The following is a 25,349-nucleotide window of genomic DNA, read 5'->3' on the forward strand; positions in this document are numbered from 1 at the left end:
TTCAGGTTAATTACTCTGAAAATTTCACAGTTCAGAGCAGCTTCAAGCAGCAGTCTTCAAAGCAGAGCTGCATTTGTGTTCTCTGTAGCTCCCAGGATGCTTTTTCAATCACGAATATATACGTATAATATAAAATATATATAACGTTCATCTTGTTCAAGACGTTACTGTTTGTATTTTTGGTGTTCATAAACTTTATAGTTTTTGAAATATTGAGAAAAATGTACCCCATAGGAAATAAACGAGACAGTCTTCAAATTCTGTATTTTCATTAAGATTACCATTATATTTATTCACGGACTATGTTATATTAATTTTTAAAAATTTGGTGTTGAGCTGTTATAGCATTCTGCTAGCTCATTTGGCTAATTTGTTATCAACTGAGGGTTTTTTAAGCTAATTTAGAGTTTAGCTTCTATTTTAGCAACATGCTAACGTTTATGCCTAAATGGGTTTACTGAGAAATTTTGGGCTATTTTGGAGTTTTGCTAGCATTTTAGCAACAAGCTAGCTTTATTGGCTAATTTGGCAATCTGTTAAGGTTTTTTGGCTAATTTGGAGTTTAGCTCATATTTAAGCAAAACACTAAATATTTTGCAAAATTGGCACGTATTAGGAATTTTTAAGCAACTTACTTCACATTTTTTGGAAATTTAGGTCAACTTCAGCGCTTGTTCTTTGACAAAATTTTCATTCATTTAGCAAATTTAACATTATGCAAATAGCTTTTGCATTTTCAGTAAATCCCTTCAGCAGTTAACATAAATTGCGTCACCATTTTCATCAAAAAGCTTCAACATCTTCAGCAACTACTTCCAGCAAAATGTATTCACACTAGTGTTATTGCAGGTAATGCAAGTTATTTTCAATTAATTTCATTTTTCCTTCAGAAAAAAAAAATCTAACTTTTAATATTAAAAAATATTCATACCCTCGTCATTTGGTTCCTCTGTAAACGTGTTTATGTAAATGTTAATCAAATATTCATTGGACATGAAGTCAAAAGGCTTTGAGCTCATTAAACGTATCAGTTTTAGTGGCAGCAACAGCTGACTGAAGCTTCAGATTCATCACAAATGCTCGTCTCTGCATTCCAAACAAACACATCAGAAATCATCCTTCACAACCATCATTAAATTAAAACCAGTTGGACTTTATTTATGTATAAACACATCATAAATGATTGTTAATGACTCGAACAGAATTTACTTAAAAAATAAATAAATAAAAGCAAAATAAACAGCATCAAACTCTTGGATAATTTACAAAACGTGATGTCTCTGTGATATCCAAGACACATCTGTGCTGCTTCACGTCCCCCCCCACATTCACACCTTCACCATACTCGGCTTTTTTTCTCCACAATGAATACTGGGTAATTAAAAAGCTGCTTTTTATTTTTATTCTTTTTTTGTTCTGTTTTGAAGGCATCTCAAAGAGCATTAGACCGTTCATGTTTACAGTGCTTAATCTGGTGGACATAGTGGTTGCTTGGTGAGGATATTTCAAAAAAACATCAGAAGTCTCTGATTAGAAAAACAGAAATAAGACTGCCGGAGAACACTGCTTGCTCGAGGAGGGTACAAATGAGCCTGGTACTTCTATAGAAGTGCAGATATGCATAATGTAAACATTTCCTCTCTTCTCAAAACACTATTGAGCCAAACTTCTCTTGAGACAAACATAAAAACCTAAACGAGCTCCTCAGAGATGCACCGTTCCTCTGCTTCAGAGTCCCGGGTCCAAACGGCTTGTGCTGCAGAGGAAGCGACCTGTAATTGCCGTGTTAAGGCTTAGTGTAGTTGTACATTGACTGTATTTTGTTGTCTGTTGGTCTCAATGCACAGCATTGCTTTAGACCCTTTTTTCCTTTATGTCTTTGATTATTTTTCTTGTTTATTATTATTTTTTACAAAAAAACCACACCAACACTCGATTTACATATGAGCAACTGCGTAGTCCACGTTGACATCTTCACCAAATTGTCTTTGGAAGAAAAAGCTCCTCTTGTTGTTACCTTTTTCCGATTTCGCTTTGCCGTAGAAAGTGGATGTTGTTGGAGCTGTCTGCCAGCTCCGGGTACTGCTCGATGGAAAGCACATAGTAGCCGTCGTAGCCCAGGACTTTCCCACCGCTCAGGAGCTGCCTCTTTTCACCCTCAGTCCAAGGCCGAACCCCTTCCTCGCCATCTCGCACTCGCTGCTGCTCTCGGGCCCACGCGCCTGTCAAAGCGCGCTGGCGAGCCAGTTCAACCACCCGTGTCTTCTCCTCGTCCACAGTGGAGCCGTAGCGGATGTGGAAAGCCAGAGCTCCGGCATGAACCTCCACGTCTGCGAAGCGACGTGTCCGACTGTCCATAACAGTGGTGGACTGCGAGACGGTCACGTTAATGCCGTTCTCCAAAGTCTTGTGCCCGCTGGTGAGGTGCAGCGCTGCCAGGTCGGCGTCAGGAAGGCCCGGCTTCACAAAGTAGTGCGTGTCCCACCCGTCAATGGTGAAGTGGAGGTCCTCCAGGTAGAAAGCGTTGTTAAGGATGGTTGCAACCTTGATGCAGTCCTCACTGGCCACGTTGAGTGCATGAGTGTGGACGCTGCCTTTGTAGATGGCAAACATAACAGCTCTTCCAATGGGAGACATGGCAGCTGAAAACCACAGCCAAGGCTTTTCACCTCTTCGACCTCGGCTGACATGGACCTCAGGCAGCCGCTCAAACGACAAGAGGGAATGCGCTTGTCTGGTTACTTCCTGCTGCACCCCAGAGATGGGCTGTAGGGAGAGTGCAGTGAAACGTTAACGCCTGAACATGGCAGAACCTGGCTCTCTAGGCCATTTAGAGCTAGCTGCTGCTCTGCCCTTCTTCAGAGAGGTTTTGATCCCTATCCAAGATGAAGGTGTTCTCAACTTGGTCTCCTAAAGCTCAAAGTATTTTTGTCCCTCAATAAACTTTTTGTCTTAACTCCCAAGACTAAATAGTTCAAACATAAAGAGCGTTTCATTTTTAATTGAGAGGAAAGTTTACAACAAAAGTTGAAGGAATTCAAACCTGACAACTGAAGAAAGGCAGAGCAAAAAACATTTCTATAGCAACTATTAGTGCTGCCACAAACAATTATTTTAATAATCGACTAATCACAGATTATTTAATCTGATTAGTCGACTACTTGGGTCATGTGCAAAGTGGATGTAAAGCACAAATCTTAACCATCATTAGCTTTAAACTAACTAAAAACTAAATATATTCACACTAGAATTAACTGCAATAATGCTGGTGTGAATGCTGTAAACTGAATATGCCTGCTGAAGACTAAGTTAGCAAAAACAGCTAGCATACAGCTGAAATATTAGCTAAACTCCAAATAAACTAAAAAATAAAATATTCTAAATTAGCTGAAACAGCAAGGATGTATCTGAAATATTAGCTAAAATCCAAAACAGCCTAAAAAACGGAAAAAACCCCACAAAAACAAAAAAATCCTAAATTAGCCAAAACAGCTAGCATGTAGCTAAAATATTAGCTAAACTCCAAATTAGCCTAAAAAATCTAAATAAATTCCAAAATATTTCAAAAAGCTAGCAGAATGACATTATAACTTTTAACTTTACTAAACTCTGACCCCATATAGTATAAAATAACGACTAATCAACTATTAAATTAGTCGTCGACTATTTTAATAGTTGATTAGTTGTTGATTAGTCGACCAATTGTGGCAGCCCTAGCAATTATAAACCAGTACAAATGAACACTTTTGCTGTAATATTTTGATCTTCCATTGATCCGTTGGGATGTGTATGTGTTCCTCACCGGCAGATCATCCCAAAGCTGGCTCTTCTTCAGTTCATAGGATGGCACGGTTAAATCAAACTTTGGAACAGGAAACCCCGGAATGGTGTTATGAAGGTGAAAGCCAAAGGTCACAAGCCAACTGTTCACATCTGGAAACAGAAGACACAATCAGTTTCTTCTTATCGTTAGATGTTAATGCGTATGAAGTCCGTTGTGAATTAGACTATAACAGTCTGGGCATATTTAGATCAGTGTCCAGTAGACCAGTGAGCCCAGTTTGGTCCAAGTCATCTTTCTAACCCTCTAATAATGTCTGGATTGAAGGACACATTTTCAGACGTCGTGCTTCTGAAGAAATTGAAGTTAGGTTTGGATTTAAGTAATATCAAAATAAAAGAAACAACGTTAAGGTTAATGGCCAACAGACACATTTATGTAAAACTCATTTAAAATAACCCCCCCCCCCCAAAAAAAAAAAAATTGTTACATTTTTTAATTAGATAAAAGAAAATCGAATAGAATCTCAGCATCTTCACTTCTTTTCTCTTGTACAATTTAACTTTTATATTGCTATTGTTTTATTGTGACGTGGTAACGTTATCACAACTTTTAAGAAAAACAGCTACTTTAACTTTTGTCACGAGTTTTGTTAAAAATGCATGTGAGATCCTGGAAGTATTGGAACAGAATTAATCGTAAACTGGAAAGAAATGAATTGTGATTCATTTCAACAATTTTTTTTGTTATAGTATTTGCCAGCCACTTATTATGTGCAAATAATCACAATATGAAATTACACGCAAAACGGTACATTTAGAACGTTTATTTTTAACCCTTTGGAACCAATTTTTTTATTGTGTTTGTGAAAAACAATAGTTTTTTGGAGACGTCTGATCCAACTGGATCTCAGGTCATGTAGAAAACACAAAATAAAATAAGCGGGTGCACTGCTGCTGCAGCCGTCAGATTCTCTGCCTTATTTATTAAAATAAAAGATCGCTTTTGTCCAAAAACTGCAAATAAATGCTGTAATATCTCTTCAATTTTATAAAATCTCATTCACAGAACATAAAAAAAAAATTACGTTTATTTTAGTTTTATTACAATGATCTCACAGCAGGACGCCTGAGGGCATTAATAAATATTAATGTGTCAATTATGATTACTTAATCACGCGCATTTCCGCGTCAGCTTTCACAGCCCTAGATTTTTGTCAATGAAAAAGTGGACTTTGCTTCAGAAAAAGATTGAAAATCACAGGTTTAGACGACTGTAAGCAGTTTTACTTTTGCTTGGTTTGATGTTTTCCTTTCAGTTCTTGAAAATTGGGATTTGGTACTTTATAAATAAATCAAATAAAATAATTTGGGACTAATCATCTTTTATTTTGACAACAAAAGTTGAATAAACAAACAAAAAAACGGACAAAAATCTTTTCTTTTTACATTAAGAGTGACATTTCATGTATTATTTTGCTTCCTAATAAAAATATTTTATTAGTAACCATTCACAGAGTTACTAGTTTCAGCTACAAAACTGTGGAGCTAAATTGGGGCCAGTTTTTTAAACCCAAAGATATTTTTGGTGTTTGGCCCCCCAAAGAATAAAATGTCAGAAACTTTTTGCTATTCTAAAATAAAATGCATTTTTTCAGCTTCAAATGTTTTTTTTTTTTAGGTTTCAAAACTCAAAATTCAAATCTTTGTTATTCTTTTTTTAATGTGAAAATTTTAAAATCGAAAACAAAAAAAGAAAAGAGTTGAAAGTAAAAAAAAAAAAATTTGAAGGTGAAAAAAACATTTTTGAATTGACATTTTCAGTTTTAAAACTTAAAAAAATGAACATTTGAATCTTGAAATAATTAAGTTTAAGCAAAAAGTTTCAGACATTTTAAATTTCTTTTAAGATTAAGATTAAGATTAAGAAAATCCTTATTTGTCCCACAATGGGGGAAATTGCAATATGTAACAGCGCGGGTACAGAGATAGGTGAGAGGGTAAAAATAAAATAAAATAAAATATACATTATAAAGAGCTAAGACGATGAATATATAAAGAATAATCAGCCATGCATAGATATTTTTTTTCAATGTGTTTAATATCGGCCCCAATTTAGCTCCATACAAACAGGTCCTAGTGCCATGGGTTTCGTTTCAGTCTACATAAAAGCTGTAGTTTTGTCTTCTGGTGGAAGCTCTTACCTGCAACGTACTCCCTGACGTCATGGACTTTGCTGATGGGGTTGTTGTTTCTGAACATGTATAAATTAAAAGGCGCTGGTTCTTTCCCAACTCTTTTCCACACAGAGATGTCAGGAATCGTCCATCTGCCAGACATTATGTCATAATCCTGCTCCCCAAAGTGCAGCAGTTTAGTCAGCGGATCATAAAGTCCTCCATGGAAGCCAAGCACCAGCTGAAAGTCTGGGTTGGAGTCAAAGTAGATCTCGCCGTATGCAGTGTACTGCAACTGTTTGACCAAAAGGCCGTTGCTGGTGAAGATAGCCAGAGGTGTGCCCGTGTTATCGCAGGCGATGTAGTACTCTTCTCCACTGCTGATCTCCATGGCAAACAAGTGACCCTGGAGGTCATAGTAGAAGGATGTGATTTCTGAGCTGGAGTGGTTGTAGACGTGAGTTATCCGTGATGGGTAGCTCAGATCTGCATAAAAGTACTGCAGGTGCTGACCCAGGCTGGTCTTGGTAGATACTCTGCGTCCCAGTCCGTCGTAGCGATACTGAATTGTCCAGCCACTGCTTTTGCTGTAGACTCGTACTAAAAGTCCTTTGGAGTTGTACTCAAAGATTTCCGCTCCTCTTTGACGGAGGAATCCGTCCTCATCCATTCTGTACTGGATGTCACCCAGGCGTGTGATGCGGTCTCTCAGGTCGTACCGCAGAGGTAGAAGCCTGGCGCTGTTTCCTGCATTCAGCAGGTGCAAGTTCCCATTGAGGTCATATGTGTAGCGCCACATCACTTTGTCATTCAGGTACACTGTCTGGAGCTGGCCGTCTACATCATACTCATAGCTGTACTTTGTGGTGTTGGCGAAGGGACCGATCTTGAGCTCTCGCTTAGTAACTCTCCCCACATCGTCATACTGGAAGGTAATCCAGTACATGAGTGAACGGAAAATCTCGTACTGGATCTCCTTGATGCGCCCATGTGCATCAAAGTGCTTTGTGTAAGTCATGACTGCCGTGGAGATGATCTGGTTTATCTCGTAATAGATCACTCCAAACTTTCCAAACTGTTCGATCTTTCCGGAGATGTCGTCAAACTGGTACAGGTCGATGGGGAGTGGCGTTTCGTTGATGACCCCTTGCACACTCGTGACACGCAGACTGCTGTCGTACGTGTAATCAAACCGTGCATTCACCATGCCGTCTTCACTGAAGCGGAAAATCTGCCTGTCCACCAGGGGGCCCACTTGGCGGTAACGAATGGAGCAGATGAAACCCTCATTCTGCAGGTTGACTGTCTTCAGAACACCAGCTGTCTCGTCGTAGGTGAAGCTGACCCTGGTGCTGTCATACAGGATCTCTGCCAGCTTGTTCTGCCGGCGGTACCTGTACAGGACTCGACGGCCCATGCCGAAGTGCGAGATCCTCAGCAGGAGGCCGTCTTCGCTGAAGTCTACAGCTACGGAGGCATTGCTCTCTGGAGGGTGATAAAGGTTCCTGTAGTAACCCACAGACCGGATGGTCTGAACGGTGTAGCGGGCCACGCTTGGCATGGTGATGGCCGACAGGCGGTCCAGAGAGTCAAACTCAAAAATGTACTGGCGCTGGCTGTGCAGCAGCAGAACCATGGACTGGAGAGACACAAGCAGAAGAGACGGAATTATTCTGGTGGAGCTTATGGGTTATGTAGGCAGTGTAAACATGTTTACAGTAGCTTGTTCATTAAAAAAAACACCAACATTCCAGTGTTTATGTTCTTTGATTTACTGTAACAACGAGCCGCTTTTCTCCTTCAGAATCTACTGGAATTACCTTGATTGTGTTAACCACATGTCAAAGTCGGATCTGACCCTCCAGGTAAATTTATTTTATTGTTATTAATGACCCGGTGGGTGGGGGTGGGGGTGGGGGGTCAGACATAGCTTTTGTTTTGGAGTTTAATATTTACATGTTAGCTCTTTTGGCTAATTGAGGCGTTTTTCAAATTTTTAGGCTATTTTAGGACTATTTTTTTTGCATGCTAGCTGTTTTTAGTTTTTTTGGGCTAATTTGGCATTCAGCTAATATTTTAGCTGGCTATAAATTTCAGCATTTTAAACTTTCAATTTCAGCATCTTCAGCAATCATCACTAACATCTTCAGCAGCCAAATTCAGCTTACAGCATTCACACTAGCATTATTGCAGGTAATGCTATATATCTAGTTCATAATTATGTTAAAAAGTTACGATTTTAAAGTTTTAAAAATTTAGTTTCAGATTTTTTGGCCCCTTGTGAGATTGAGTTTGACACCCCTGGTGTAAATGGTTGAAAAGTTATAGAACTTTAAAGATTTTGTCTTTAAGTGTCACCGCTGATGCCTCAGGTGTTAAATCAAATCAAATCAAACTTTATTTGTACAGCACCTTTCCAGAAAAATAAATTTAAATCAAAGAGCTTGACATAAAAACAATCAAATTAAAAAAACAAAGAACAGGAAACATTGTAGGACCTAAACAATCTCCTCAACCCCCCACCAATTAAAGGGTTAACAGGAAATACTGTTTTTATTTGTGGTTAATTTGGATGAAGACTTGACCATCTATGACTGTGTTTTGAAGAAGATGAAGTTGTAAGCGTGGACAGTCACAAAGACTCTGTGCCCGGTTATCTGGACATCACTCTGGGCCCACATTGCTCCACGCGTGAGTGCTGACATGGCCTCTCTGGGGCACACAAGAGTTATCCCCCATGTTTTTGTAGCCAAGTATCCATGAACTATGAACAAAAAAAAACACATACACTGAGGAACAGGCTGAGTAGCTCCGCCCCTGATCCCCCTGTCTGATTATGATAGCTCTGTGTCTCTCCAGCATAAATCTTCCCGGCCGCTACATGAAAATGTAGATTATGGGTAATGTCCAGTCGTATGGTTCTGATCCGGATGTCAGCTCATCTATGGCACCCTGATCAAGAGTTGATAAAGGCAGCACTGGGCCTCCTTTGCTCTCTTCTGATGGCTTTGCCAGATTTCTATCCACAGCATCAATAAGAAACTTCTTCTGTTCATGCATTAATTACTGTGTATAGCAACACAACGTAGTCTTCATTTGAGGACTGTGCTAGAAAAGCAGAAATGTTCACAATAATGCCCTCAGAAATGTCTTACATTCTTAGTGAACCAAACATGTTTGTGCTGCTTCCTCACCTCCTCCAGGTAGGTGTAACTCCAGATCTTCCCATCAGCAAAGACTCTGGAGACCATGCGCCCCTGGCTGTCGTACTCCAGCCTCTCGGTGGTGGGGCCCCTCTGCAGGGCGCTGATCTGCCCGCTGCTGGTGCGGCTCACATTCACCGGCAGCAGCAGCTTGCTGCTGGGCAGCCAGAGGACGGGATGACCAGCCGTGTCGTATATAATTTTCAGGAGGAACTTCCTGTGGTCATCATAAATCTTCTCGGTCCTCAGGCTGCGATCGTAATCCACAGAAAGAATGTTTCTCCCGTTGACCTGCAGGAAATATTTCCAAGCTGAAAAACTGGGGCAGGGCTTTTTCAACAGGACAGTGTGAGCTCTGGTGTTACAGTTCATCTGAGCATTTCTGCAAAATGATATTCATTGGCGTTTGTCACAGAGATGAATTCCTCCTTTGTGCTCATTAAACTGAGAGACACTCTGGCAATTGTTCAGGTGCACTACAATCAAAAGCTCCTAAATCAAGTGTGACAAAAATTCTATGAGCAAAAGCAACCTTTCAAGTTAAGTTCATGAAGCTCCATAAATCATGAATCTGCATCAGGCTGGGATGGAGGAGGAAGACGAGGTGAGTTCAGTTTCAATTCAGGAATACTAACAACCCTCTAAATTAGAACTAAATGACAGGAATGTTTAAAACTGAATGATGGTGACACCAGCTCAAAGATGAAAAAAGGCAGCATCTGTGGACAGTTGATGTCTTATTCACATAGATTGACCGTACCACCGATCAAGTTCAACCACTTCTCTGAAGCTAAAATATGTCCCTCATAAACTCCAGCTTAAAGATTCTGAAGAGCCTTGGATAGAATCTCTTAAGCCTGGAGACGAACCAGTACCGGGTTAGGTACGGGTGTGCTCCACATTTTATTGAGTTTCCGTGTCTCGTCGTTGTGGTGTTATGGTATTGTTTTTAAGAGAATTCTGTTGGAACTACAATAGAGCCTTAGGATGACGTCACAGCAGCAGCCACCAGCGCGCCGCGTAACGAGACACAGAAAGGACAGTTATACGTTTTTAAGTGGTGTTGAAATAAACATTTTAGTAAACAGTTGGACCCATTATTTCCTTTTTTTCTAACATGATAATCTAATGTTCTACATTTGTCTGCAGCTCACCGATCGCCTCATTTCTAATGTGTTTACATCACGTGACTGTCGGGTACGGTGGCTGTTTTGGTTCAGTTGTTCCGCTCGCGGTTCTTTTAACATTCAGACTGAGGAATCTCAGAGTGAACAGAAGTTCAGTCTGATTGGAAACGAACCGAGACCACCTTGAAAGATGGTCAGAGAGGTTCCTGGTTCAGGAGGGTGGTTATCTCCTGCCAGGATACACAGGATCTACATAACTACCTCTGCACCACAGCTCCACGGAGAAAGGGGGTGTGTGTTCGTGGTAGTCTGGGGCGGAGCTTGCACCACAGATTTTTCCTGGAGGGGGCGGTTCACATCATGATATAATCACACATAATTTACCTCCAATTGGGTTTTTCTTTGATTTCCTGCAGATGTTCTTTAGATGTGATCAGAGGTAAAAGCAGCCCATGTTCCACCAACAGACTTCACCGTCTGTCAGACAGCAGATACTTTAGGTTTTCATTTGTGTTTTGTTTTTCTCAGCCTGGAGGGTTTGGTGAAGTTTGTAAGATTTTAATCCCAGAACAGTTTGTTTTTTCCATTTTGTCCTTCAGCATTTAGACAAAAATTTCAATAAATCAGTTGTAGAAAAAGTAATAGCGCGATGCATCTATTTGTTACCCTCCAGTGAATCTCAGATTTATGGATGTTTTAATAAAGTAATAGTTTTGGTGCATCACTGAGTCGAGCAACATTTTTATAGTCAAAGTTTAAGAGTGAAATTGCATTCATTTACTCGTAATTTACATTATTACATACAATAATTTTTTTAATGTAAGATTTACATGATTTGATGAATGATTAGAAAAGATTATGATTCTTATTAAGATTTTATTTTAACGTTTGTTTCATCTGTGCTGCAAGGCTAAAGTATGGATGCTGCATTTATTTTTTCTTATTTCTTTCTTATTTTTCCCCATATTATTTTATTTTTTCCCAAGTTTTTTTTTTGTTACTATTATAATTATAGATTTGCTTTTTTTGGCAAATAAAACAGAAATCAGCTTTTTTCCCAAAATATGACATAACTTTTATTAGAGGTTCACTTCCTTTCAAAATAAAAGACACTCTGTATCACATGTGATCATCACAATGCAGCAAATAATGATGGCGGTGATTTAAAAAATTGTAAGCAGCTTATATTTATGTTTGCTATGCATCTCTGCCAGAAATTTCTAAACCAAACTAACCAAAATTAAATTGGAGCTAATTAAGTGAAAATTATTGTATTTTTGATCCATAAATATTGCTTAAAAATACCAAATCCACTTTATAATCCGGTGTGCCTTAATTATGAATTCTCCAATTGTGGTAAGGCACTCAAAAGTTTGCTAAAATGTTTTAGTTTGACATTGTTGAACTACGAGAACAGCTTGATGGATTGCTGGAGCATTATGGGTACTGTAGTCAGGAGCCTCACAGGGTGATATGTATGCCCTTCAACTGTTGGTGAATGAGTTGACTGTTTTTACTTTACAAATCCTTTTTAAAATTAAAAACTTTTTAATTTTTTTTACCAGACAGCCACAATAAAGAGATAAAAGAGCCACAGATTGCAGACCCCTGGGCTATATAAATAAAACTGAATTGAATTAACGCTGCATGTGTGCTGTATGTGTGCTGTATGTATGCTGTATGTATGCTGCATGTGTGCTGCATGTGTGCTGTATGTATGCTGTATGTGTGCTGCATGTGTGCTGTATGTGTGCTGTATGTATGCTGTATGTGTGCTGCATGTGTGCTGCATGTGTGCTGTATGTATGCTGTATGTATGCTGTATGTGTGCTGCATGTGTGCTGCATGTGTGCTGTATGTATGCTGTATGTGTGCTGCATGTGTGCTGTATGTGTGCTGTATGTATGCTGTATGAGTGCTGCATGAGTGTTGCACACAGGCTGCCCATGGCAGAAAAAAGCTGGAGATTTAGAGGACATACCCTCAGCTTGCGTCCAAACACGCTAACTTTCCCTCTGGCTTGTTCCTTCCGGAAGCGCCACTCCACCAGATTTTGCCCGCTCTCCCCTGGCAGGCTCATGTTGCGCCTGGCGACAGTGGGGTTGGCAGCGCCTGCCAGGATGTGGGGCTCCGTCTGGTAGTGGGTGTCCATCCCGTTGGCGTAGGTAATCCTCAGAGAATTATCGAAGCCCACTTGAAAGCTGCTTCTACACTGGTCTGTTGGAAGTAAATCCAAAATAAATGCACAGCTTTTCTGGTGCAGTGCTCACATTCCAGCTGGTGTGTTCAAATCTTCAGCTTTTCAAAGCAGATATATTTTTCATTGGAAAAAGCAGAATCCAAATGATAACTGGAGCGTCTCGCTGTGGCGAGAGCAGAAAGGTCCTGGTAACAAGGTTGATGTGTGCTGACTCTGACAGGCCGGGCCCGGCTCCCCGGGCGTCATCATTTACGCTGTGGTCTGTCAGCCCGTCTGATTCGTAATGATACACGACTCAGGCTTACTCAACATTGCCCCGCTGACCCCTGAAACAAAGACAAATAACAACGGCTCCGGCTGTGAGGATGAGCAGCGATGCTTACCCTGAGCCATGCTGTAGAAGGCGCGGATGCTGGAGGTGTTGGTTGTGATGCTGATTTCCTCCTCTGACAGCGAGCTTTCGATCTCCACCGTCAAGGCGCTGTACATGTCTGCGTACAAGTTATTCACCATTCCAGTTGGAAACGTCACATTCATTAGCCGACCCTCGCTGTCATAGCTGTTTGACAAAAAGAACAACAAATGACAAAAACTGATATGTGAGAGGCTCTCAGTGCCACAATGCATCCAGTTATCAGCTCTTTTACACTGAAGCGAGACCACAGGCTTTCTTGTAATTAAAATGTCACACTTTCTTCCCTGGACGTGTTCCATTTTTCAGCATAAGTGGAGGGATGTCTGTCAAAAAGGCTGAGGCGAGAACCAAATATTTAATGTGGGTGCCACTGCTCATCAGATATTACATTACATGGAAAAGTGTCACACATTTTCAGTGAACACAACTATTTGGATAATTATGATCAAAGTTATCACAATTGACAGCTAATGTACTAAATATTTGCTAGACAATTAAATGTTGTGTTGCAGTTTACAGAAAGAGAAAGAGGATAGATGAATGTAACTTTCTCAACAAGCGCGGCTTGTTTTATAATTGGCCTCACATTGAATGTGCCGCCTGGAGCGGTTTGTTGGTAAATATGATTCTTAAGGTTCGGTTAAGAAGAGCCTGCAGCAGCACTGATGAGGACTCTGATGATGTCCCGAGACAGTTCAACACATTCTCATTCCTAAGTCGTCATATTGGCTAAGGACCCCGCCGGGTCAGAAATTGACATTTTGGGTCAACCTCTGGGTTGCAAACCGGCGCGGTACCTGAATCGGACAAGGCTAGAGTTAGGGTACAGGTACCTGCCGTTTCCCAAGGTTTGGTACAGCCTTGTATGGTTAGATTGTGTTGTCTAACTGCATGCATAGAGGGTTGTATCTTCATTTACTAAAGTAATGGAGGGCAAAAGAGAAGAGGTCTACCTTAAGTATATTTTGGCAAATGATACCAGAAACAGTTTACTTACTCGTAGAAAGTCGTCCAGCCAATCTCTGATGTCTTTGTAGCTAGCAGCCCACTGTTGCCATGGTAAGTGAGAAGCACGAGCTCCTGGCCCTGAGCTGTGAGAGTTTTCAGTCCGCCGGTGGTGCCCATAGTCAGCCAGATCACCTGGTTATCCGGCGTGACGATACGCACAGGCATGCGGCTAGCATCTCGCCGGATCCTCAGGGTGTTGCCGTTGCTGTCAGTGACAGCTGTGATGTCATTCTCCGTGCTGTAGCTGAAAGTGTATTTCAGGTCGCCCGTCAGTAAGCTGGCAGTGTGTTGGTGGGTGCCGTTGATGTCAAACATGTACAGCTCCTGGGCATCCGGGGAGGCCACCTCGTAAGCACTGGCTGTGGAAGTCAACGCTGGCCCGTTTCTGGAGATCGCTCGGATGCGAATGTTCCCCAAGTCTGCCACGTAGAGTGTTCCATCTGGAGCCGCCACCAAAGAAGACGGAGCATTGAGCCTGGCGTCTTTGGCATAGCCATCCCCTGCTTGGTAACAGTCACAGTTGGCGTCGTTCTTGCAGTCACAGTCAGAGGGGGCCCCGGCCAAATGTGTTATCTCCCCATCCACAGAAACTTTGCGGATGCGGCTCATCTTTCTCTCATCCGTCTCTGCTATGTAGATGGCTCCATGGTAAGATAACGCGATGGCGACAGCAGATTCCAGCGGCGTTAGGTGCGCCCTTTGACCTCCGGCTGCTCCCCGCTCCAGCCCAGCCAGGGGACAGTGGACAGGTCGGCCAGCTGCAATGCTCACTTGGCCGTTTTCTGTGATGCGCAGGACGACATTGTTGTCCAGAACGTACAGGGAGTTGTCCATGGGGCTGACTGCCAGATCTGTGGGCCACTCCAAAATCACCTGGACAACCAGAAATACACTCATTACGGCGGGAAACGCCACGAACTGCACAATGCTCTGTCTGTGAATCAGTTATTGTTTGGTTATTATGTGACATTAAACTCTTTCACATTAGTTCTTGGTGAAGTGTTTGGACAGAATAAGGTGTTCCTGTGCCAAACGCTCATGGAAGAATCCCAGAACCATCAGTCTGTAGGGACTAGATGAGGAACGCTGCAGCGAGAATGAAGGCTGAGCCAAGGAGGGGTGCAAACCCTGCACCCCCCCACCCACACAGAATGTCAGAGACTGCAGAGGGCAGAGCGTTCTAAAGAGAACGAGAGTTTTATCCGGTCACCCCGGAGGAGAAGTCATCCATCTTTTTGAGTGGATCACGAAATCTTTGGGAGCAAACTTGTGCAGGAAATGAATCCTGCAGGAGATCTTCTGTTGGGAAAGCTTGTGGTTCAAACCACTAACGCCTGACAACAGGAAGAGGAGGCCGCACATCCCACTGTCCCCCCAAAGCATCTCAGGTCAGTAAACAGGTTTCAGTGACTTCTAACATCTCAGATTCTGGTGAATAACATTCCTATAAACTATGAGGCGGTCACGCTTCATCAGACTGTTTCACTCTCTCTGTCAAACCCCCTGAAGAAGGTTTTATTGAAAACATACACCAGTAAACTGAACTGAACTGATGCTTAGCTAACAGTAGTGTATTGCATGATCAATGTCATGTTGGGTCTGTCCCAACTTCTCCTTTTACAAAGGAAAGATTCAGATTGAGGGACATAATGTGGAGGAGACTAAACCGCTCTGTAGATGAAGATGTTCAGGAAATGACTAAAGAGGAAACTCCTTCCTGCATCCTCTCCTTTAGAAAACCCGGGAACTCCTGTTGTTAGAGGATTGTTTTGAATTTGAGTGGAAACAAAAACTGAGATTAATCAGGATGTATAATGACTTTATGATCTTATCCCATCTGTGTGGAAGCAGAAGTTTGAAAATCCTTAAGTCCTTTAGTTTTCAGTCAGCAGAAAACGGTAGTGAGGAAAATCCAACACGTTCTCCTCACATATAGACAATTGGCTAAGGCGCTTTCATCGTCACACGGTAATGAATGCAGTCTGGACCTCGGGACGCGTCCAGTACCGGTACCCTAACCCTAACCCAGTACTGGTTTGTGTCTTGTACCACGTCTGGTCCGGTGTTGGGTTAGAGTTCTGGTACTGGGTTTGGGTACCGTCGCGGTACTGGACGGGTTCTGGTTTGGGGCCCGGAGGTTGGAGACCTGTGATTTGACGGGAACAGCCAGTACACCGAAAAATGATGACTTGGGGACACTCAAAACCTCAAAAAGTGACTCTAGGGGTCCTTAACCAATCGTCAATATGTGCTGACTTGGGAGTGAGAATGTGTTGGTAAATCTGCCTTCAAAAAAAAAAAAAGATCTACATTTATGGCCTGAAAACAGAACTATAATGATTATTTAATGAGCAGAAATAAATGTCGTGTTTTGTCTTTAACCTCATTCTTTAGGTTTTAATCCACTAACAGTCTTTGGGCTTTTGAAGCAGAAGCAGAAATAAGGACTGCAGGCGTAGAAACAACAACAATAACAGGCTGACATGAGCATACAGCAGCCAGCCGGTTTGTACAAATGTTCCCCTCGATAAATAACACCAGAGTTATTTAACAACACTCACAAAAACGCAAAAAGATTTCCTGATAAATCAGGAGGAGCAGACAGGAGATCTCCGACGCACCTTTCAGTGTGGACGATATGAATTAAGAAAAAGAAGGCAACACAGGTAAAGGTGAGCTGATGACACAGGAGAGGTCGGTCTGCTCGGCGCGCTTTCTGACGTCAGGCTTAAATATAGTTTCTGCAGGAACATTAGGAAACATTTCTCACCTTCCCGCTCCATTTGAGCTGCTCGACCTGGTGCTGCACTAACAATGATGAGCACCAAATGAAGTTTACGTAGAAGAAAGTCTCACTTGCTGGAGGTGATGGTGGAATTAATCACATCCTGTAAAATAATAAGATGACTTCCGAGCCGGCTGTCTGCAGCATGTCAGGGAGCAGAGGCTCATTTGCAGAAGCACAATGTCTTCAGATGCAAAAGCCGTGTCATTAAAACCGGACGATATTCAGTTCCACAGACTGCTGGTTAATAATAGAGCAGACAGCCTTAAAGGGCGCCGCCAGCTGGAACAGCATCACCAGAACCGGGTCTGTGAGGAGCCCGATGATTCGCCTGCATGTTCCCTCACAGCCCACACAAACTCTTTGTTTCTCCCTGTTTACAGGGAAAACTGGCTTTGACGGTATCTCTGTAGACGTGTTCCTGTCGTCTCAACACTCAGGCAACAAAGACAACTTTTACTTTTAGTCAGCGAAGCTTTGAGGTTATTCTTCCCTGACTGCTGGGGTTCTTTCTGCCTGCGATTGCTGCTCTTACATGAAACATTCGCAGATCTCGAGTCATCCATCATAGATGTCACCACAATGTAAGACGTCTCTTCTCTTGGGGTGCGTCTACATCCCCACAAAAGTTCCCTCCTATCTCTTTCTCTTTTCCGTGACGGTGTTGGCAAACGTCTCGGGTCAAAGCAGGAGACACAGAGACTCATAGAGGAAGTCCTCTCTAAAAACAACGCTAAAACACGATTCCTCCAAATTAAGATACACATGTATGAAGGTGGATGACAAACAGTACAAAACATGTAACCCTGGATGACTCACGATACCGGCTGCCCAACAGATGAAGAAAGTCCCTCTGAAATGTGTTCATAACACTGATGGATTACAACACATGAACATTCAGCGTAAAGGACATTTATAAGCTAGACTGCATGTCTTAAAGTGCTTTCACACCGAATGCAGTTCGTGTGGTGGTGGTGTTCAATGTTAAGTCAATGGAACCGACGTGACATGAGGCGATCTGAAGTCCTGAATCGATTTGAGTGACTAGGCACAAATTGGGTGGCGCAGGCAAAATTTAAATATCTGACGTTTGACAGGTCGCTGTGTCCCATCAGCCAATCAGGAACTCAGCTTTGGGCACGTGACGTTTTCAGTCAGTGGGTAGAATAATAATCCAAAGCAAGCGTTTTTGTCCACAACTTTCATCTATTTCCTTTATTTCCGTATGCTTCCAGAGCTCCTTTGGGGCAAAGATGGGATAAACTCTGGGCAGATCGCCGGCTTTCTCTCCCACAGCGGAGCTCACTCGCTCAATATAAGGCTCGGGCCTCATCAAGACATTAAAAAAAAGGTCTCCTGATTTTATTTTTTCCACCTCGGGTCAGCCTTCAAGCTCAGCCACAGAGACACAGAAACACAGTGGAAGTGGCTGTCATCCAGACACAGCCCCCTGTACCAGGAAAACCTTTGAATGATAATCATATAATCCCAAACATGGAGACATGATTACTGATGCTTCTGTAGAACTCTTCACAATAAATAAACCTGATTTATTTCTCAACATCATCTGTGTCTTCATTGATTCTAAGTGAGATATAAACAGACACAGTTCCTTATAGCATCATCCTAAATGCATTAGCCGTTAGCTCCTCCCACATGTAACCACGGCATCAAGCTCAGGAACACATTTTTTGACAGGCAACGACCAGCGAATCTCATTTGGTGTGAATGCCCCTTAAAGGAGCTGCTAAAGGAGGGTCTTTATCCTTTATAATTTGCTGAATTCAAATATCCCTTTTAAGGGGTCTATACCAGGACTCTGCAACCTTCAACACTTAAAGAGCCATTTGGGTTGAGTTTTACTGACCACAACCAAGCAGGAGCCACGAAGTCTTAGCTCACCATTTAGAGAATGAAGACACTGATTTGTATTTATGCTATGGTTACTATTATGATAAATATAAATATAATATTGTTTTTTTAGCATGGATAAAAAACAAAAATCAATAGAATATTATATTTTTGACAAAAGTTCCACTTACTTCCTTTAAAAATAAAAGACCTCCTTTGTCTTTTGGGATCATCTCAATGCAGGAAATATAAGATAATATACTGTAAATATTCTATTTTTTCAGCTTGTGGTGCCTCTCTGCATGAAATTCATAAATCTTACAAATCAAAATCAAATCAGAGCTAATTCAGTGTGTTTCTTGTTTTTAGCTATAAGGGTTCACCTAAAATACTTCAAGGTTTTGGTTGTGGTTACTGACCTCAGATGGCGAACCAGAGTCTAACAAAATGTTGTAGCTCGACTGTTCAACTATGAACCGCTTTTTGGATTGTTGGAACATTATGTCCAATACCAGGAAGCTCACAGAGTGATGCAGTTCTTCAACTGTCTGTGAATGGATAGAATTATTTGTTTCTTTAGTTAACTTTTAAAATGAAAAACTTTATTTGTATTTAATCAGAGAGCCACAATGGAGGGATAAAAGAGCCACACGTTGCAAACCCCTGGTCTGTATGTTTATAGTTCCTATAGAAAACTAAACAAAAAGCAAGGACTGATCGTAATGTTGAAGGAAAGGCACCTTTGTTTTAGTACAAGTATCTACAGTAGTACTGTGAGGTCCAGCGCTCACGCTTGAATCACTTCCTTTATTTGACTTGAACATTTGCCTGACAAAAAAGACATTACCTAATTGAATCAAATCCTAATTCAAACTCAGTTTGAAATCATCCGTGTCTGCTCCTGCAAAGGCCAATCTAACTGCAAAGTTGTGAAATTAATCTTCCCTTCATATCATCAGCTGGGACCTGAAAAAAGAAGTTCCTGCTTTTCAAGTCTGCCCCCCTCAACATTTTCCTCCTTTCTGTCAGAAGCTGATCTGCTCAGTTAGCTGTCAAAGAGTTCAAGCTTCTTTCTGTGGGAGAATCTGCCTCCAGGAGCTTCAAAGACGCATTTATGAAGCTTCGCGTTTGCTTCTGTCGTCCTTTAGCTGTCATAAATGATGTGAGCTGGAACTGCTCTTCAGGAGTTAAGCTTTCCATCACATGTGTCGTTATCACGCTCCCAGCAGATCGGGTATGAAAGGGTCAGATGAACACGGGAGAACCTTCCAGAGCGATACAGTCAGAAAAGTTCTCTGAATCCACTATGACAACGGTTGGTTCTGTCACTGCAGCGTCTCAGCAGAGTTTGGATCTGCCACCTTAAAAGAAGCTGTCAGAGTGGGGGAACACAGATGGACATTTGGGTCGGGGGCACGAGGTGGCGCTCTGACGCGCTGAGCTTCTGCGTCACCTGATTGATGTCCATGCTGTTGTCGCAGGTGAGCGGACGAGCTGAGGTCAGGTCGTTGGAGCCCAGGAAAGTGGAGATGATGCCGTTGCCGTCCACCTTTCTGATGGTGGTGCCGTCCACGAAATACAGCAGCCCGTTTTTATCCACGGCAACGCCTGTTGAAGACAGGTGAGGGGGGAGAGGAGAAAAGAGACCAAAAAACAGGTGTTTAGGGTGAGAGGAGAACACGGCTGATAAGCTGCATCCCTGCCAGCACGACTCGGTGGACCGAACACGACGGCTACATGTGTCAAGCTCGCCTTCCCATTATTCAGGTCACTGCAAAAAGCACATCTATCAATAATTCACGGGCTGCTTTTCTGTTATTAAATAATTTCTCAGGCAGGAGTGGGAAAGGCTGTATTCAGACGGTTGCACTTGCCTTGTCTAGTAGCAACCCCCCGTCTAGATTGACCTGTGGAGGTGGGGCGGTGTCAGTGAGTTCTGCCTCTCTGAAGATTTCTGCAGAAACTCTGAGGATCTCCAAATATATCTAATTTCTGCTCAGACCCAGCAAGGCCAAGGGGGCCCCGTATGGTTAAAAAGTGGGCAAATAATGTGGGCCCCACCTGTGTTTGCCCACATTGGCTTTAGGGGCTACTCAGTGGGTAGGCACGCTATGCTAGCCAGCTGCCTGGTGGACAGCGGAGTTCGCTAGCTCCCTACAGATGAGCTTGCTAGCTTGACACAGAGAACCTTGCTAGGTCGCTACAGCGGAGCTTGTTAGCTTGCTACAGAAGAGCTTGATAGCTTGATACAGCAGAGTTTGCTAGCTCGCTACAGATAAGATTGCTAGCTTGATACAACAGAGCTCGCTAGCTCGCTACAGATGGGCTCTCTAGCTTGATACAACGGAGCTCGCTAGCTCGATACAGTGGAGTTTGCTAGCTCACTACAGCAGAGCTTGAAACAATGGGGCTCAATAGCTTGATACAGCAGAGATCACTAGCTCAATACAGAGGAGCTCGATAGTGCGCTATATATGAGCTCGCTACCTTGATACAACGGAGCTCGCTAGCATGCTACAATGGAGCTTGCTAGCATGCTACAATGGAGCTTGCTAGCATGCTACAATGGAGCTTGCTAGATCACTGCTGAAGAACTCGCTAGCATGCTACAGTGGAGCACGCTAGCTTGATACAACAGAGCTCGCTACAGAGGAGGTTGCTAGATGGATAAAGAGGAGCTCGCTAGCATGCTACAGCAGAGTTACAGCAAACCTGTCCATAAGGCAACTGGCTAGCTAAGGGAGCCTACCCACTTATGAAGGAGCCACTTTTCTCCTTCAGAATCCACTGGACTTATCATGTTAACAGTTAAAAAGTTGCAGTAAATCTAAGAACATAAACACTGGATCTCTGGTGTTAAAGGGTTAAGAGAATATCTTCACCAAACAGAACAGTTATTTTCTGATTTGATTGAGCAGTTTTCCACAGAAAAGTCATCCTATTAGTGAAACATTACCTGCTAAGTCACTGTGTTTTACATCATTGATGTGTGTTACTTTGACCAAATGATTTTCAGACGGACATGAGTGTACCACGCCAGCTCCAATTTTTGTGTCACCAGGATGCTTAATAGAGATCAGCACCTTTGGGGATGCAGCCACGGCGAACGCAGGCGGCTGGTTTTCATTCTGCACAGGAGTGTTTTCTACAGAGTGGGGGGGTTCATTTCAAAGTGCTGCAGATCTCAGAAAAACTCTGCAGTTTTGAAGGAATTAAAATATTCTGAATGTGCTATAACTTTACTCGTGCCCTCAGAGAATTTCTTTCTTCAATGAAGCCTTTAAAAGCTTCCATGGAAGGTTAGTGGTTTGGTTTGACCTGTGGTGAGGTCTGCACAAGATTGCTTTCTGCTAAAACATTGACGAGCCTGGGGAGCTGGAGGTGAATCCTGAGGAGGCGGCGATCTGTCAGCCCGAGATTCTCCGAGCGATGAAATGTGTCACATTTGAGCAGAGTTCAGCAAATGTCCGAGGAGAGGGAAAGAGGAGCCATCTGCTGCTTCCTTCAGCAGCCTCCCCCTCCATCATTAGATCCCTCCTCAGATTGCTTTGGCTGCAGCCTCTATCACGCAGCAGAAGTGGAGCGGCTGCAGGCGGCGCTCAGAGCAGACAGAACATTTACCCTCGCTTTGATTATATAGGCATCGGTGGAAAAGTCAGCAATAACACAGGAAAACACACATGGACATGTGCTGTAAAACCTGAGCACTCTCACCAAAGAAAAAATAAAGACTGCTTACATTAGGGACAAACTACGGCCCGCGGGCCGGATCTGGCCCTTCTCCACATTTGGCCCCGCCCCCACCAAACTATTTTAGCTAAATTAGACATTTTTCCAGTTTTTTAGACTAATTTGGCATTTAGCAAATATTTCAGCTGCGTGCTAACCTTTTCAGTTTCTTAGGCTTATTTGCAATTTAGCTAATATTTTAGCTTTAGGCTAGCTGTTTTAGTTAAATTAGACATGTTTTCCAGTTTTTTTAGGCTAAGTTGGGATTTAGCTAATATTTTGAGCTACATGCTAGCTCTTTTAGCTAATTTAGGCTTTTTCAGTTTTTATTGGCTAATTTGGAATTTAGCTAATATTTCAGCTACATGCTAGTTGTTTTGGCTAATTAAGGATTTTTTTCAGTGTTTAGCCTAATTTGGACTTTAGCTAACATTTTAGCTTTATGCTAGCTGTTTTGGCTAATTAAAGCTTTTTTCTGTTTTTAAGTGTAATTTGGAGTTAAGCTAATACTTTAGCTTAATGCTAGCTGTTTTAGTTAAATTAGACATTTTTCTATTTTTTTAGGCTACTTTAGCACTTCGCGAATATTTTAGCTAGCCATCTGCTTCAGCATTTTCAGCTATCAACTTCAGCATTTTCAGCTATCAGCTTCAGTGTTTTTAGCTATCAATTTAAGCATCTTCCCCTATTAATCTATTGCAGGTTATGCTATATATATATATATATATATATAGTTTTTAAAATGTTTTATCTGTGAAAATTACAGAAAATAATTATTTGAAATATGGCTATGTGTGGATTTCTAGAGAACCATAAATGTTTACCTTTAGGCTGTGATTGTTACACTTTTTCTGTTAGCCTACAAACCGACCCTAGTCCTACATCAGAGAAGAAAACGTTATGTGGCCCTCACAAGAAAAAGTTTGGGGACCCTGCTTTAAATGACGCATGGAGAGACACTAACCTGCAGAATCAATTCAATAGGTATATGTTTCAAAGAACAAGTTTATTTGATTTTATTTTATTTGCGTACTTTGGCCGTGGGTGTGACATGTTTTTTGGGTTTTCTGTTAATAAATAGCAACAACCGCTAGAGGGCACTGTAGGTGTGTGTATCCGTATTTGCTACTGTCAGCAACGCAGATGAAGAAAGGCTGGGCTTGGCGGAGTTGTTCCAAAGCGACAGAGGCGAGGAAGAAATTAGTGACTTAAAGTGACTTAAAAATTTTTGTTTAATTTTTAGCATGTTCTTAATGCTATGGCTATCTGAGAAATTATTCATATTGTATGTACTAGAGCTGAAATTTGCAACCTTCAACCCCTAGAGAGTTATTCAGGTCTATTTCTCACAAACCAAAATCCAGTAGGAGCCACAAAGTCTTCACTCACCCTTTAGGAAAATAAGACTGTTTTATTTTTGTATTTTTGCTACTGACATGATACTATTAAATAAACTATTGTGTTATTTTAGCATAAATGAAACATAAACGTGATAAGACAATAGCTTTCTTTTATAGAAAAAATATGAAAAAGTGTATAACTTTTGACAGAACTTTGCATGACTTCCTTTTAAAATAAAAGACATTCTACACCATAGCCAGCATGTCAAAAAACGACGAGATGGGGGCGCCCAAAACGTCCTTAAAGAAGCCCCACCATGATTTTCTTCAGCCTTTCAGAGTAAACTGTATCCATATATGTGAACATGGATTACCTTTGGGTCCGGTGAGGGAGGCCTCCGGAGCTTTCCCTCCATCGCCGCAGTGGTTCTCATCAAAGGGCAGACAGTGCTCTCCGGTTCCTGCCACCACCTCCGCGTTGGCCTGCAGCTCCTTGGTGCCGCTCAGAGTCTTCGGCCGGTAGATTCGCCGGGAGTTTGTGTCGGAGACGTAGAGCTGCCCGCTGACCGGATCGATGGTCAGGTAGTACCGGTGTGCCGGGTTGTTGCTGCAAAAAAACAAAAAAAAACAAAGTCTGTTTGTATTCTTTCTGATGAAAAGTCCACAACTATCAACATGTCAAAGATAATAAAAAGGAGCCTGTTTTTATTAGTGTTTAAAATAATACACAAACAATAAAACATATTTATTTACCTGACAGATTAAAAAAGGAAAAGATTTCATTTTAATTTAACTGTTAATTTAAAACAGGAGATAAAAAAACATTTAAAAAAATGACAAGCAGGAACAATTAGAAACATACGAGAATTAACAAATGAATCAGACCTTCCTCTCGTACTCCTGAAACATAAAGTGTCATTCTGAGCCTTTCAGGTGACAGCAGGCAGTTCACAGCTCCGCAGCACAGAGAGGACGAGGCGGTCTGTCCGCTGAATGCAGCGTCTGCCCTGCTTTGTGGATGAAGCAGAGGCAGCGGTCTGCTCTCAGATGGATGTGTGGGAAGTCAAAGTGAAGCCTGAACATCTGCCTGCAGCTCAACACCACCATGATCTACATCTCCTGCTCTCTGTGCTGCTATGGAGATAAATATACCAGACCTGACCCTTTGAACAGATCATTTCTATTTTTAGTTTCTGGAAATCTGTGGGAGATTTACATCATCCTGCCTCAGAAAGCATCGCCACAAATACAACAGCTCCAAGTAAACAAACACTGGAGGGAGAAACACAGGCAGGAGCAGACAACCCAGAAAACCCAGAAACGCTGTGAGCACAAAACCTCCTAATTGATAAAGAAGCAAAGGCATGAAAACCCATCAAAACAGTCGACTGTCTGCAGTCAGCTGTCATCCCCGCAGAAGGACTTAAAGTGTTTTTAAATCTCTGCTCTGTCAGAACCTCTCACAGGTCGGGTCCAGACTTCTACCCTCTGAATAAAACAGACTTACAAACCTGAACATCGTTTTTTTAGACTTGTGAAACATCGTCATGCATGTTGTGACCAACACTGCAGCTTCTCTTTCTGCTGTTTCTCTTTTTTTCATTTATTATCAGTGTTTTTTCACTCATCGTAAGAAAGCTTTGAGTGGAGTATTATGGGATGGAAACTGCTGCTCTGTGTTTCTGGGATATCATTAGAACGGTCTTTTCTCAAAAACACTAATTAGGAGAAAGT

General features: G+C 42.0%; 1 protein-coding gene across 10 annotated transcripts in view; it reads right to left on the bottom strand.

The window, feature by feature from the left end:
- Positions 1 to 1,132: 1,132 nt before the first annotated feature.
- Positions 1,133 to 25,349, bottom strand: part of si:dkey-237h12.3 (teneurin-3) — a 210,027-nt gene continuing 185,810 nt past the window's right edge. For 7 of the 10 annotated variants that reach the window (XM_024262578.2, XM_036213790.1, XM_036213789.1 and 4 more), the window contains 9 exons: positions 23,990 to 24,222; positions 20,000 to 20,154; positions 13,900 to 14,783; positions 12,871 to 13,046; positions 12,269 to 12,504; positions 9,152 to 9,451; positions 5,985 to 7,596; positions 3,803 to 3,933; positions 1,133 to 2,766 (listed from right to left, as the gene is read on the bottom strand). In XM_024262578.2, coding sequence (XP_024118346.1) covers positions 2,014 to 2,766; positions 3,803 to 3,933; positions 5,985 to 7,596; positions 9,152 to 9,451; positions 12,269 to 12,504; positions 12,871 to 13,046; positions 13,900 to 14,783; positions 20,000 to 20,154; positions 23,990 to 24,222 — 4,480 coding nt within the window. In that variant the 3' untranslated portion in view covers positions 1,133 to 2,013. The remainder of the gene's footprint in view (positions 2,767 to 3,802; positions 3,934 to 5,984; positions 7,597 to 9,151; positions 9,452 to 12,268; positions 12,505 to 12,870; positions 13,047 to 13,899; positions 14,784 to 19,999; positions 20,155 to 23,989; positions 24,223 to 25,349) is intronic. The other 3 variants (XM_024262582.2, XM_024262581.2, XM_024262579.2) reach the window with 1 other exon arrangement.

This window comes from Oryzias melastigma, linkage group LG10 (genome assembly GCF_002922805.2).
Source record: "Oryzias melastigma strain HK-1 linkage group LG10, ASM292280v2, whole genome shotgun sequence".
In the NCBI taxonomy this organism is placed as follows: Eukaryota; Metazoa; Chordata; class Actinopteri; order Beloniformes; family Adrianichthyidae; genus Oryzias; species Oryzias melastigma.